A 14,066-nucleotide genomic window follows, 5' to 3' on the forward strand; every position below is an offset into this window, starting at 1 on the left:
CCGCCCCCTTCCTCCCCAATGTGGAGCCACCTGATGTTCACTGCTGCTGGGGATCCCATTTGTAAACAGGTCTCCTTCCTGCCCTCCAGCTGCATGCTCCCATCCGCCGAAGCTAACCGGAAGGCTTCCCTCCAATGTCAGAGCTGATGTTGGACAGAAGCCTTCCAGGTCAGCCGGGGATCTCAATTACCTCAACAGTCCTCCTTCCAGATGGGCTGCTCTTTCCTGCCTTCAGCCACACTTGTTCTTTGCAGGGACGTGATCAGCGGATTTTGAACACTGCAAGTGGTTGACCCAGAAGCCATCTCTCCGACGTCAAAGCTGACATCAGAGGGATGATTTGCAGGTCAGCCATGTGAAGGATGCAAGAGCAGCTGCCTGTGTCCCTGCAAATGAGTGTGACTGAAGGCAGGAAGGAGCAGCCCAGTTGGATGGCCCTAGAGTGAGCAAGTAAGAGAGAGAGGGGATATCAATATGGGTCAAAGGGAGAAAGGAGGGATGGCACAAATTTGGGACAAAGGCTGGAAGGCAGGGAAGGAGGCATGAACTTGGGATACAGAAGGAAGGGAGGGGGGCATAAAGCACAGTTACTTACCGTAACAGGTGTTATCCAGGGACAGCAGGCAGATATTCTTGACTGATGGGTGACGGCACCGATGGAGCCCCGGTACGGACAATTTTAGAGTGATTGCACTCTAAGAACTTGGAAAGTTCTGGCAGGCCGCACCGCGCACGCGCGAGTGCCTTCCCGCCCGACAGAGGCGCGCGGTCCCCAGTTAGGATAAGCCAGCTAAGAAGCCAACCCGGGGAGGTGGGAGGGATGCAAGAATATCTGCCTGCTGTCCCTGGATAACACCTGTTACGGTAAGTAACTGTGCTTTATCCCAGGACAAGCAGGCAGCATATTCTTGACTGATGGGTGACCTCCAAGCTAACAAAAAGAGGGATGGAGGGAAGGTTGGCCATTAGGAAAACAAATTTTGCAAAACAGATTGGCCGAAGTGTCCATCCCGTCTGGAGAATGCATCCAGACAATAATGAGATGTAAAAGTGTGAACTGAGGACCAAGTGGCAGCCTTGCAGATTTCCTCAATAGAAATGGAACGGAGGAAAGCTACAGATGCTGCCATAGCTCGGACTCTATGGGCCGTGACAGAACCTTCCAGTGTCAGTCCGGTCTGAGCATAACAGAATGAAATGCACGCTGCAAGCCAATTTGACAACGTACGTTTAGAAACGGGACGTCCCAATTTATTCGGATCAAAGGACAGAAAGAGTTGGGGAACTGATCTGTGTGGTTTCGTACGCTCTAGATAGTAAGCTAGAGCTCTCTTACAGTCCAAAGTATGCAGAGCCTGTTCTCCAGAATGGGAGTGAGGTTTCGGAAAGAAAACAGGCAGTACAATAGATTGGTTGAGATGGAATTCAGAGACAACCTTAGGAAGAAATTTTGGATGTGTACTTAGAACTACCTTATCGTGATGAAAGACTGTGAAAGGTGGGTCAGAAACTAGAGCATGAAGCTCACTGACCCTCCTGGCAGAGGTGAGCGCAATAAGAAAAAGTACCTTCCAAGTGAGAAACTTGAAAGGTGCAGTCGCTAAAGGTTCAAATGGAGGCTTCATTAAAGCGGAGAGAACCACATTAAGATCCCAGATCACAGGAGGTGCTTTAAGAGGTGGTTTCACATTGAAAAGACCTCGCATGAATCTGGCGACTAGGGGATGAGCTGAAAGGAGTTTTCCATGGACTGGCTCATGAAAAGCAGCGATAGCACTAAGATGGACTCTGATGGATGTAGATTTGAGGCCAGAGTCAGACAAGGAAAGTAGATAATCCAATAAAGTCTCTACTGCAAGGGATGTGGGATCATGATGATGAAGAAGACACCAAGAAGAAAACCGTGTCCACTTCTGATGGTAACATTGCAGAGTGGCTGGTTTCCTGGAAGCATCCAGAATAGAACGAACGGGCTGAGACAGAAGAGAATCATAAGAAGTCAGCCCGAGAGATACCAAGCTGTCAGGTGTAGAGACTGGAGGTTGGGATGCAGAAGGGTCTCCTGATGCTGTGTAAGCAGAGAAGGATATAGTGGAAGCAGAAAGGGTTCTCTGGAACTGAGTTGAAGTAGAAGGGAGAACCAATGTTGTCTGGGCCACCATGGAGCAATCAGAATCATGGTGGCTCATTCCCTCTTGAGCTTGAACAAGGTTCGTAACATGAGCGGCAGAGGAGGGAAAGCATACAGGAATAGATTGGACCAATCCAGGAGAAAAGCGTCCGCTGCCAGACGGTGAGGAGAGAAGAGTCTGAAGCAGAATAGGGGCAGCTGATGATTGTGAGGGGCTGCAAAGAGATCTATCTGAGGAGTGCCCCACTGAGCGAAGATGGAGTGTAGAGTTACAGGATCGAGTGTCCACTCGTGAGGCTGGAGAATTCTGCTGAGGTTGTCCGCCAAGGAATTCTGTACTCCCTGAATGTAGATAGCTTTCAGGAATAGTTGGTGATCTGTGGCCCAAGCCCAAATCTTCTGGGCTTCCTGGCACAAGAGGCGAGAGCCTGTCCCACCCTGCTTGTTGATGTAGTACATCGCAACTTGATTGTCTGTGCACAGCAGGAGGACCTGAGGAAAGAGAAGATGTTGGAAGGCCTTGAGGGCATAAAACATTGCTCTGAGTTCCAGGAAATTGATGTGATGTTTCATTTCCTGGGTTGTCCAAAGCCCTTGAGTTTGGAATTCGTTCAAATGAGCTCCCCAGGCATAAGGGGAGGCATCGGTGGTGATGACAAGTTGATGAGGAGGCAGATGAAACAGAAGACCTCTGGAGAGGATATTAACCACCATTGTAGAGACTGACGAAGAGATGATGTCACAGATATGTGTCGTGAGCAAGGATCCGTCGCTTGGGACCACTGGGTAGCAAGGGTCCATTGAGGGGTACGCAGGTGAAGACGTGCGAGGGGTGTGACATGAACTGTGGAGGCCATGTGACCCAAGAGTATCATCATTTGCTTGGCAGAGATGGAACGTTGTGGAAGCACTTGCTGACATAGAGATTGAAGAGTTTGAAGACGGTTGGATGGCAGGAATGCTCTCATGAGAACTGTGTCCAGTACCGCTCCAATGAATTGAAGTCTCTGAGTGGGGATGAGATGAGATTTGGGTAGACTGATCTCGAACCCCAGAAGCTGTAGAAACAGAACGGTTTGGTTGGTGGCCAGGAGCACTGTTTGAGATGAATTGGCCTTGATTAACCAATCGTCTAGGTAAGGAAAGACTTGAAGGTGGTGAGAGCGTAGAAAGGCCGCTACCACAATGAGACATTTGGTGAACACCCTTGGAGAGGAGGCAAGACCGAAGGGCAGCACCTTGTATTGATAATGACAGCGATTGATCATGAAGCGGAGATACTGTCTGGAGGTCAGATTGACCGGTATGTGAGTATATGCTTCTTTGAGATCGAGGGAGCATAGCCAGTCGTTTTGATTGAGAAGAGGGTAAAGAGTGGCTAGAGAAAGCATCTTGAATTTTTCCTTGACTAAACATTTGTTGAGATCGCGAAGATCTAGGATTGGTCTGAGATCTCCTGTTTTTTTGGGGACCAGAAAGTAACGGGAGTAGAATCCCTGTCCTTGCTGATCTAAAGGAACTTCCTCTATAGCGTTTAGAAGGAGAAGGGATTGAACTTCCTGAAGAAGGAGGGCAGAGTGAGGAGTGTTCAAAGCAGACTCTTTTGGCAGGCTTTGAGCTGGAAGGGACTGAAAGTTGAGAGAGTAGCCGTGGTGGATGATGTTGAGGACCCATTGGTCCGAAGTGATAACTTCCCACCGGCTGAGGAAAAGAGAGAGACGACCACCTATAGGTTGAGGCAGGTGGGTAGAACTGGGAACCTTGGCTATGCTTTGGAGAATGCAGTCAAAAGGGCTGTGTTGATTTTTGTTGTGGAGGTGGCTTCACAGGTTACTGCTGCTGTGGCCTGGGAGGCTGATGTTGCTGTTGGCGTTGATGCCTGGGTTGCTGGGAAGCTGCTGGCAATGGGCGAGCTGCATAGCGTCGTTGATAAGCCGATTGCTGTCTGAAAGGCCTAGTCTGAGGAGGCTTTTTCTTGGTTTTGAGCAGGGTATCCCAGCGTGTTTCGTGGGCAGAGAGCTTTTGAGTAGTCGAGTCCATGGATTCCCCAAAGAGCTCATCCCCCAGACATGGGGCATTGGCTAACCGATCTTGATGATTAACATCAAGCTCGGATACCCGAAGCCAGGCAAGGCGACGCATGGCCACAGACATTGCAGTTGCTCTGGAGGTAAGTTCGAAAGTGTCATAAATTGACCGAACCATGAACTTACGTAGCTGGAATAGAGAAGACGAGCAGTGATGAAAAGCTTGCTGCTTGCTGTTTGCGCTGAGGAAGGTACTTTTCAAATGAAGCTATGGTGGTAAGGAGATGCTTGAGATAAAAAGAAAAATGAAAAGCATAATTACCAGATCTGTTAGCGAGCATAGCATTCTGGTATAATCTCTTACCGAATTTGTCCATGGCTTTACCTTCTCTGCCAGGAGGGACAGAAGCATATACACTAGTCCCTGCAGACTTTTTAAGCGTAGATTCCACCAGCAAAGATTCATGGGGAAGCTGTGGCTTATCAAATCCAGGAATAGGGATTACTTTGTATAATGAATCCAATTTGCGGGGAGCTCCTGGAATAGTTAAAGGAGTCTCTAGGTTTTTATAGAAAGTTTCCCTCAAGATATCATGAAGAGGGAGTTTCAAAAATTCCTTTGGAGGCTGGTCAAAATCAAGGGCATCTAAAAAGGCTTTAGACTTTTTAGATTCAGCCTCCAAAGGAATGGATAGAGAGGTACACATGTCTTTCAAAAAAGAAGTGAAAGATGTGGAGTCCTGTTGAGAGGATGGATCATCTGAGGAACATTCACCTTCAGACAGAAAGGGCTCTTCAGAGTCACCCCACAGATCAGGGTCCCTGATATGGGAACTACGGTCTCGGGACTCTGGGGTGGACGGTTCTAAGTGTCGGGATTTGCGCACCGACTTACCCGACCTCATCGACACGGTACCAGGAGATGTTATCGGTTGCACCGGTGCCGAAGTCTGTACTGATTGATGTTGGGCTCTCGGCTCCGGAGCAAGAACAGGCATCGATATCGATGAGGCCGAGTGGACCGGTACCGAAACAGATGCTGCCGATAATAGAGGTTGGTTTACCACCGGTACCGGTGGTTCAGACCGGACCGGCACCGGAAGGTTCGGTGCCAATAGAGCAGGAAGGAGTTGTTGTAACTGCTCCTTTAGTTGCACTTGGAGGACGGCGGCAATGCGCTCATCCAAAGAGGGCACCGGTACCGCTTTTTTCTTTTGTGGTACCTGCGGTGCCGCTCGACGCCCCGAAGATGAAGAGCCCGAGGTTGAGGGACTCACTTCAATCGGGGCGGAGCGCTTCCGCTGGCGTTTCACGGTCGGCAGGACTGGGCTCGCTGCAATAGAGACCGGAGGACGCTCCAGCGGGGAAGGCTTCTTAGCCGGCTTACCTAGGTGCGACGCCGGTGTGGTATCATGCGGCGTCGAAGAAGTAGGTGCCGAATGTGAAGGTGCCGATGCCGGTGTCGATGGAACGGGATCGGACATCTCGGCACCGAAAAGCAATCGCTGTTGTATCTGGCGATTTTTCAGAGTACGTTTCTTTAACGTGGCACAGCGGGTGCAGGTGGAAGCCTGATGCTCAGGACCCAAACACTGTAGGCACCAGTTGTGTGGGTCCGTGAGAGATATAGGCTGAGCACACCGCTGGCACTTTTTAAAACCCGGTTGAGGGGGCATGAAAGGAAAAACGGCTTCCGCCAAATCGAAGGCCGAGGCCTCGATGGTGGAAGTAGGCCCCGCCGGGGAAAAACCAAATTGAAGAAAAAATAAAAGTTAATTTTTTTTTTTTTTTTTTACCAAAATGAAATAAAAGAAAAAAGGCAATAGAGCCAAAAAGAGTTTACGCGAGCGGGAAGGCAAGAAGAAAAAATTTCAACAGCCGTTGAAAAACGCGTCTTCTTAGCTCCGCGGAAACTAAGAAACTGGGGACCGCGCGCCTCTGTCGGGCAGGAAGGCACTCGCGCATGCGCGGTGCGGCCTACCAGAACTTTCCAAGTTCTTAGAGTGCAATCACTCTAAAATTGTCCGTACCGGGGCTCCGTCGGTGCCGTCACCCATCAGTCAAGAATATGCTGCCTGCTTGTCCTGGGATAAACTTGAGATACAAGGAAGGGAGGAAGGGGGCACTAATTTGGGACATAGGAGTGAGGGAGGGAATAGAAAGGAAGAATTGTTGGCATGAGTGTGTGAGTGAGAGGGAAAGAGATGGTGCACATGGGGAAAGGCTTAAAGGAAAACTGTTGGGCATAGAGGAGTGAGATAGATACATGGGGAAGAGGATGAGAGGGAGAAATGTTGGATATGGTGATGGAGAGGGAACAGAGGGACAGATTGAAGGGGTTGCAAGGAGGAGGAATGTTGAACATGGAGGGAGAGGTATGGCTGGAGAGGGGTGATAGAAGAAATGTTTGGCATGGGGCTGGTAGGCAGTGGTGAAAAATGCTACACATGATCTGAGGGATGAGAGAGAAAAATGTTGGATGTGGCAGAGATACACCGTGGATCTTTCTCTTTCCCGATTCCCTGTACACAGGAGGGGATCATAGAATGGTGACATGATGAAAGCAGAGAGATAGGCACAGGGAAAATACTAGAAAGGAACATATAGGAGATATAGAGAAGGGAGATGCTGAACATGGAGAAAAATACATACACAGAGATAGAAGATAGCTGGTGAGCATAGAGATAGAAGAAATGTCAAATGGTCAAGAGACCCTGGCAAATGAGTAAGAGAAGACAAACGAAAACAGAGACCAGTGCCTGAGACCAACATGATTTGAAAAATAAAATGACAAGACAACAAAAGGTAGAAAAAAATAATTTTATTTTCTATTTTGTGATTAGACTATATCAGATTTGAAATATGTATCTTGCTGCAGCTGGTGTTAGACATACTGGGGACTGCAAAGCCTAGGTCGAGCTTCTTTAGCTTCTAGCTGGCTTAGGGCTCTCTCTGACCAGAGGCAGTTGTACTCCCTAACACTATTCATGTATGACTGTGGTATTCTGTTAGCATGATTTTTCTGTGTAGCATTCTGTAATAATTTGGCTTATTCAGTTTTCTCGATAGTGGAGGAGATATTTGTGAAGGGGAGGGGAGATAAGGGTTTTATTGATCCTTGCTCTGTATTAGAGTTAATAAAATGACAATTGTACAGAATATTATTTCTTTTTATACTTTAATAAAATAAGTTCAATATAAAATAATTATTCAAGGCTTGTGCGGATGGGATCAGACAGTTTGCGGGGATTGGGAGGGCGGAGACGGGGACTGAGCTCGCGGGAACAAATATTTTCCCCGTGTCATTGTCTAGCTGTGACCTCAGCGAGACGAGTCTTGGAGCTCCAGACTCTTTCTTGTAGAGAGCCTTTCTTTAAAATCTCAGAGACTGGAGTCTCTCTACACACAGTCCCTTTTCTGTCGAAGGTCATTTTGGTATTTCATGTCAATCAAGAAGTCCGCTTACATGTGCTCCAGTCTACAGGTTCTAAGAAACAGAACCATATTTTGAAGAAGCTGGATGTGAGAAGAGTGCTTCTTCAATATCTAGAGGTTACCAATGAGTTTTGACTATCTGATCATCTGTTTGTGCTGACTTGTTCAACTAAGCGAGGAGTGCTCCCTTCCAAGGCCATGATTTCCAGATTGATCCATAAGGATATATCGTCAGCCTACATTATCTGTGGTAAATACACTTGACCAGAAGTGTAGCTTTGTCATAGGCAGAAGCTAGGGCATCTCTCCAGCAGAGATTTGTGGAGCTGCAACTTGGTCCACTCTACATACATTTGCTAAGTTTTAAAGGGTGGATGTTGTGGCAAAAGAGGACTCTACCTTTGGCTCCTAAGTGTTATGGGCTGGCGCAGTCAGCCCAACCTAGATTTCTGGGACTGCTTTTGTACATGCACTTATCCAGAATGACACACCTATCACACTGGAAAAAGAGATTATGTTCTTATCTTGATAATATATTTTCCAGTAGATAGGTGTGCCATTCTTGACCCCTGCCTTGTCCTTCCTGCACCTGCCTACTGTCTCATTCTGTTTTTTCCTTCCTCAAATATGTTGTTGATGTGGTTGACATTGTCTCCTGGGGGTTGAGACTTGAGATTGAGCTGGGGCCATACGTTTTGCAGCAAACCGTCTCTGATATGAGGATTTTTGTCTGAAAGGACGAGAAAGTGGAGGCTTCTTTTTGGGCTTTACCAGAGTGCCCCACCTAGTCTCATGGGCCGATAATTTCTGGGTAGCCTTATCCATAGATGCACCAAAAAGTTCATCCCCCAGAAAAGGTGCATTAGACAACCTATCCTGATGATTAATGTCTAGCTATGACACTCTAAGCCAGGCTAGACACAGCATAGCCATTGACATAGCCGCAGTATGTGAAGTGAGCTCAAAAGTATCATAAACAGAGTGAACCATGTATTTACAAAGCTGAAGTAAGTCAGAGATGAAATGCTGAAAAGCAGGTAGTTTACTGTTAAGTAAATATTTTTGAAATGTGGCAACTTGGTTGACTAAATGCTTTAGATAAAAGAAAAATGAAAAGCATAGTAGCCGTACCGGTTGGCCAACATAGCATTCTGGAATAGTCTTTTGCCAAAGCGGTCCATTGCCTTATCCTCTCTGCCAGGGGGTACAGAGGCATACATGCTAGCCCCCGCAGATTTCTTCAGGGTCGACTCTACTGGGAGGGATTCATGGGGGAGCTGAGGCTTGTCAAACCCTGGAATGGGAACCACTGTATTCAGTGAATCCAGCTTGTGAGGAGCCACAGGGATGGTGAGTGGAGTTTCTAAGTTTTTGTTAAAAGTCTCCCATAAGATGTCATGGAGGGAAGTTTAAGAAGCTCCTTAGGTGGTTGGTCGTAATCTAAAGCATCTAAAAACTCCTTAGATTTCTTAGAGTCAGCTTCTAAGGGAATAGATAATCTCATCTCCAGTCTTCTCAAGAGCCTACAGATGAGATTCATTTTCTGAAGAACCGTCTTCTTCAGATAAATAGGGTTCCTGCTCAGAATCCCCCCAGAGATCTGAATCTTGAATTGTTTGGGCCAGTGCCGAGTGCTGGGTGTCGAAGGCTCATTTTCTTCAGAGTCTTTCCTGATCTTACCGACACCGTCTCAGGAGATGTCTGTGAAGATGATCGACGTCGACTACTGACCGGTACCAGTTCCTTAGTGAGATGAGGCGGCACCGATGGAGACTCCTGTAAAGGTACTGCTGGTGTCGAGGGCTCAAACCCGACTGGCACCGGAGGAGTCGGTGTCAACATGGTGGGTAACAGCAGTTGCAACTGCTCTCTTAATTCCTCCTGCAGCAATTCTTTAATTTGCTGCTTAAGAGAACGCACCGATACTGCTGGATTTTTTGCCGGTACCTTCGGTGCGGCTCTAAGCTCTGGCGATGAGGAAAATGTCGAGGCACTCACCAATATTGGAGCAGAGTTTCTTGGGTATCCTTGAGGTCTGCAGGATTTGGCTCACTGCTGTTTTGACCTGAGGACCCAAATGGGTAGGGGAAGGCTTCTTAGCCGGCATACCCACTGAAACATGCGACACCGAAGATGGTTCCATTGATGTTTGGTGCGATGTCAATTTTGTTGGTGCTGCCGACGTCAGCATCGGTGTCAAATCACCCTCCATCGTGACACCGATGAGGTGGCGCTGTTGTATCAGTTTCTGATAGTCCGTTTCTGGATGGATGAACAACGGGAATAGGTTTCAGGATGGTGCTCAGGCCCTAAGCACTGGAGACACTAGCGGTGCGGGTCGGCTATAGAAATGGGCGAGCACAGCGTCCGCACTTTTTAAAACCCATTTGCGGACAGGACATTAAAGGGAACACGGCCTCAGATAAATCAAAGTCCAAGGCTGTGAAGGTGGAAAAGGCCCCACAAGGCCGAACCCGTGAAAGAGAAAGAAAAATATTTTTTTTCAGAAAAAGGAATAAAAAAAGAAAATAAAACAAAAAATGACTGAAAAGTCAAAGACACGTGAGCGGGAAGGCAGCGGAAAAAAGATTTCAACGGCCATTGAAAAAATGCATCATCTTAGCTCCACGGAAACTAAGAAACTGAGGGACCGCACACCCTACATCGGGTGGGAAGGCACTCGCGCATACGCAGTGCATGCTAATTGTGAACTTTCTAAACTTAAAATTGCGATTCACTTTTCATCCATTTGTGAGAATATGCTGCATGCTTGTCTGGGATAAAAGATATTATCAAAGAACATAATTTCTTTTTTTCTACCTCTGTTGTCTGGGTATTTTATTTTTCTAACTGATTTGGTTCCAGTCTTTTATACTTTTCTTATGCTATTCTTCTCCTAAATTCCTCCATTTCCTCCTGTCTTCTTGCCATTCTTTTTCTACCTGACAAGAATCTTCCCTTTCTCCGAGTCTCTCTCCTCTGGCTTCTCCATTCATAGATAGACTTTATCCCTTAATCTTCCTCTTTTCACTTTTCCATGTCTCTCCCCAACCCTTCCTATGTCTTTCCTTTTCCCAGTCTGTTTTCCCATTTTCATCCTCTGAATTCACTGCCTCAAGTTCTTATCTATCTTCCTCTCATCCCCCTAATGCTTCCTGACATCTAAGTTCTTTTTTGAACCCTCTATACAGCTTTGCATTCCTCCTTTTCAACTTCTTCCTAGTTCCATTTCCACAGTCTTTCCTCTTTATATTACTTCTGAATCTCCAGATCACACCGCTCTACCCTTTCTGCCCTCTCCCCATCCCTTTCTATAGATGCTTTTCTCACTCTGTTTGCCCTCTCCCTCTTTTCCCTCTTTTGCTAACTCCTCCTTTCTTGTATCTCCCACTGGGAATTCCCTTACTTCCTACCCTTCCTACTATACATATAGGTACACAAACATGAGGATTTTCTAATTTTCATTCATCTTTCTCACAAGAAATGCGTCCCTCTTGCTTCTCATCTGCTTGTCTATGCATTCCCTAAATAAAGATTTTCTTCCCTTCCTCTTCCAGAGGTACTCCCCTCTTCTTTCTCATCTGCTTCCTCCTTGCATCCGAGGTCAGTCCTCAGGATACACTTACAATGGAGGAAGGGTATCACACATTTATCTCAGGCATATTCACTGTTGATATTCTGAAATCCTGAATGGCTACATGTATCCCAAAGACTGGGTTGAGAACCCCTGCATTAGCAGCTCTTCTTTTTTCTCCTTCCCTCAGTCCCTGTGGAGGCCTTCTGTCTCCCTTTCTTGCTTCCTTTTTTTCTCCCCTGGACTCAACACTTGATCCAACACCCTTCAGTATAGCACACAACCTCCTCTCATTGACAGGAGATATCTTCTGCTGCTATGGGACCACTGTTATGCCAACAATTGCAAAATCTTGCAGCTCATATGAGACTGGCCCCACAGCAGTAAAACATGAAGTCTCATTAATACTTCTTCTTTGCCTCTGATTGGCAGGTGAGGGTACTGCTGCCCGGTTCACTGATTCGAATTGATTCACTTTGGTGAATCGATTTAAATAGATTCGTTTTGTTAAAAAAAACAGGCTCCCCGATTCAGTGACCAACCCTCCTCACTGCATACCTTAGGGCCTCCTAAAGCAGAAGCAGCAGAACTCTGGCAGCGAAAAGCCTGTCCTAAGCGCTACCTCTTGCTGGTAGTCCACTGCTGCTCCTGCTTTAGGAGACTCAAACTCAGAGCTCACTGTTGGGGGGGAGGGGGTGTTGGTCAGGATAGGGGCACAGGTGTCAGCACTGTGGGTGCACGAGCAATCCCAATATTTTGGGGACCTCACGTGACATGTTACCTTCAGCCCCGTGCCTTTAGGGGGCTCCCTGAAGGGCGGCATGTTTTCTCCTTCTCTCCACTGTCATCCGGCTTCCCCCTGGTCTCACTTTGAAAGTTGCAGAGGATCAGTGGTGTAGCGATTCTAGCAGGCTGCTGTCGGCTTCCGCCGCATGTTCCCTCTGTTGTGGTCCAACTCAGACCAAAACATGACATCATGTTAGAGGAGGGGCAGGACCGCAGCAGAGGGAACATGTGGTGGAGACCAATAGCAGCCTGCTAGAATCGTTCCAGCACTGGTGATCCTCTGCAGGCTGTAATTAGTTTTTAAAGTGAGACCGGGAGGCCAGGAGGATGGCAGTAGAGAGAAGGGGGAAACATGCCGGCCTTCGGGGGGCCCCCTAGTGTAGCTATTAGAAGTACATGGAGGGAGGGAAGGGTCACAAAAGAGGGGCATATGCTGGACTGAGGGTGGGGGGAGGTGAAAGGGAAGAAATAATGGGTCTGAAAACAGAGGCGAGGGAGAGAGATGGTGGACAATAGGATGGAGGGAGGGAAAAGAAAGGGATAAGTTGGACCCAAGGAATGGTGTGCGAGGGGGGCTAGAAATACTGGATAGGAGGGTAGTTGGGAAGAGAAATGGAGAGATGGTGGACCCAGGGATGGTGGGGAAGGAGGGAAAGATGCTGCATGAAAGGGTAGTTGAGAAAAGGAGGTGGATCTGGGGATGATGGGATCCAACGCTGCAGCCGCTCTTTCATTCTTCAGGCTGCCGGCAGCATGAGTGAAATAAACACACTGCCTTCTGCAGCAGGAATCTTTCCCTCTGCTACTGCTTCCTGGTATCACTTAGATGTGAAGCAGTAACAGAAGTAAAGCTTCACTCATGCTGCTGGTGGCCCGAAGAGAGCAAGAGTACTGCCTTATCGAATCTCATAGAGGAGAGGAATGCAGGGGGAGGGGTCACTGGAGGATCACAGGAGTGATGACTGGGGGCATTAGAGAAATGCAGGGATGGAGATAAAAAAAAAAAAGGAAAGATGCCAGAGCTCTGGGGGAGGGAAGGGGAGGACAGAGATGGAGGGTGAGCACAGAGAAAAAAGAAAATGTCAAATGGGCAGGAGATCCTGGCAAGCAAGTTAACAGAAGACAAACAGAAACCAGATCCTGGGACCAACATGAGTTGAATGACGACCAGACAACAAAAGGTAGAAAAAAATAATTTTATTTTCTGTTTTGTGATTACAATGTGTCAGATTTGAAATGTGTATCCTGCCAGAGCTGCTGTTAGACAGCGAGTATGAGCTAGGACTTAGCAGAGAGAGGAAAAGTATTTTTAAAAATTTTGTTTACACCACAGCACCAGCGTGGTTAGGAGAGGGCAAAGAGGGGGGAGGGAGTGAAGAGGCTACAAAATAAACCTGCTAGGACGTTTTAAAGAAACACCCCAATTGGGCAGGAAAATCAATTCAATAGGCTGAATCCAATCAAAAATTTTTTACCTGAATCGGGCAGCACTATTGCACAGTGGGAGAGAATGCAGAATAACCAAGGCAATGAGCCATCAGATCAAGCAGTTTTGGGACACCCTGGACCATCAGATCAGGTAGGTTTGGGTCACTCTGGACTTGATTTGATGGCAAATAGATGGCTTTTGCTAGCCTGCAGTGATGATTATGCTCAGATGGACCCTCAAGTGTGAAGCTTCTGAATGATCTGTTTTAAATGCATCAATATACTTATGTCTGTACGAGTAAGGAAAATGTACATAGTGGGAGATATCAATGCTCTCTCTATAGAAATGAAGGCATTACAGAGATCCAGCGCACAGGCTTAGAATGTAAAGAGGGATCAGACCCAGTCTAACCTGGATGGAGTTGGACTGGTACTTGTGGTATTCTGTATTGGATTTCAAATCATCAATGTCAATGGTAGGCAGACCAGATATGAGCAACTCCAGTTCCTGCTCTGTGAATATAGAGATTAGTCGCTTTGGAATGATCTCATAGAAACCCTCTAAGAATGCAGCCAACTGCTTGCGGATGGCACCTGTACAGGAAAAAAAATTGGAAACGATAAGGAAAAAAGATTATAGGATCTTTATACCACATTGAACCAAACCCCCACCATTTTTCACAAT

General features: G+C 47.1%; 1 protein-coding gene across 7 annotated transcripts in view; it reads right to left on the reverse strand.

Annotated features, from left to right (window-relative positions):
• The window catches only part of HUWE1 (HECT, UBA and WWE domain containing E3 ubiquitin protein ligase 1), a 779,197-nt gene that overhangs the window by 24,999 nt on the left and 740,132 nt on the right, over positions 1 to 14,066 (reverse strand). For all 7 annotated transcript variants that reach the window (XM_033921870.1, XM_033921880.1, XM_033921834.1 and 4 more), the window contains one exon: positions 13,794 to 13,975. In XM_033921870.1, the coding sequence (XP_033777761.1) occupies positions 13,794 to 13,975 (182 nt within the window). The remainder of the gene's footprint in view (positions 1 to 13,793; positions 13,976 to 14,066) is intronic.

This window comes from Geotrypetes seraphini, chromosome 1, assembly GCF_902459505.1.
Source record: "Geotrypetes seraphini chromosome 1, aGeoSer1.1, whole genome shotgun sequence".
In the NCBI taxonomy this organism is placed as follows: domain Eukaryota; kingdom Metazoa; phylum Chordata; class Amphibia; order Gymnophiona; family Dermophiidae; genus Geotrypetes; species Geotrypetes seraphini.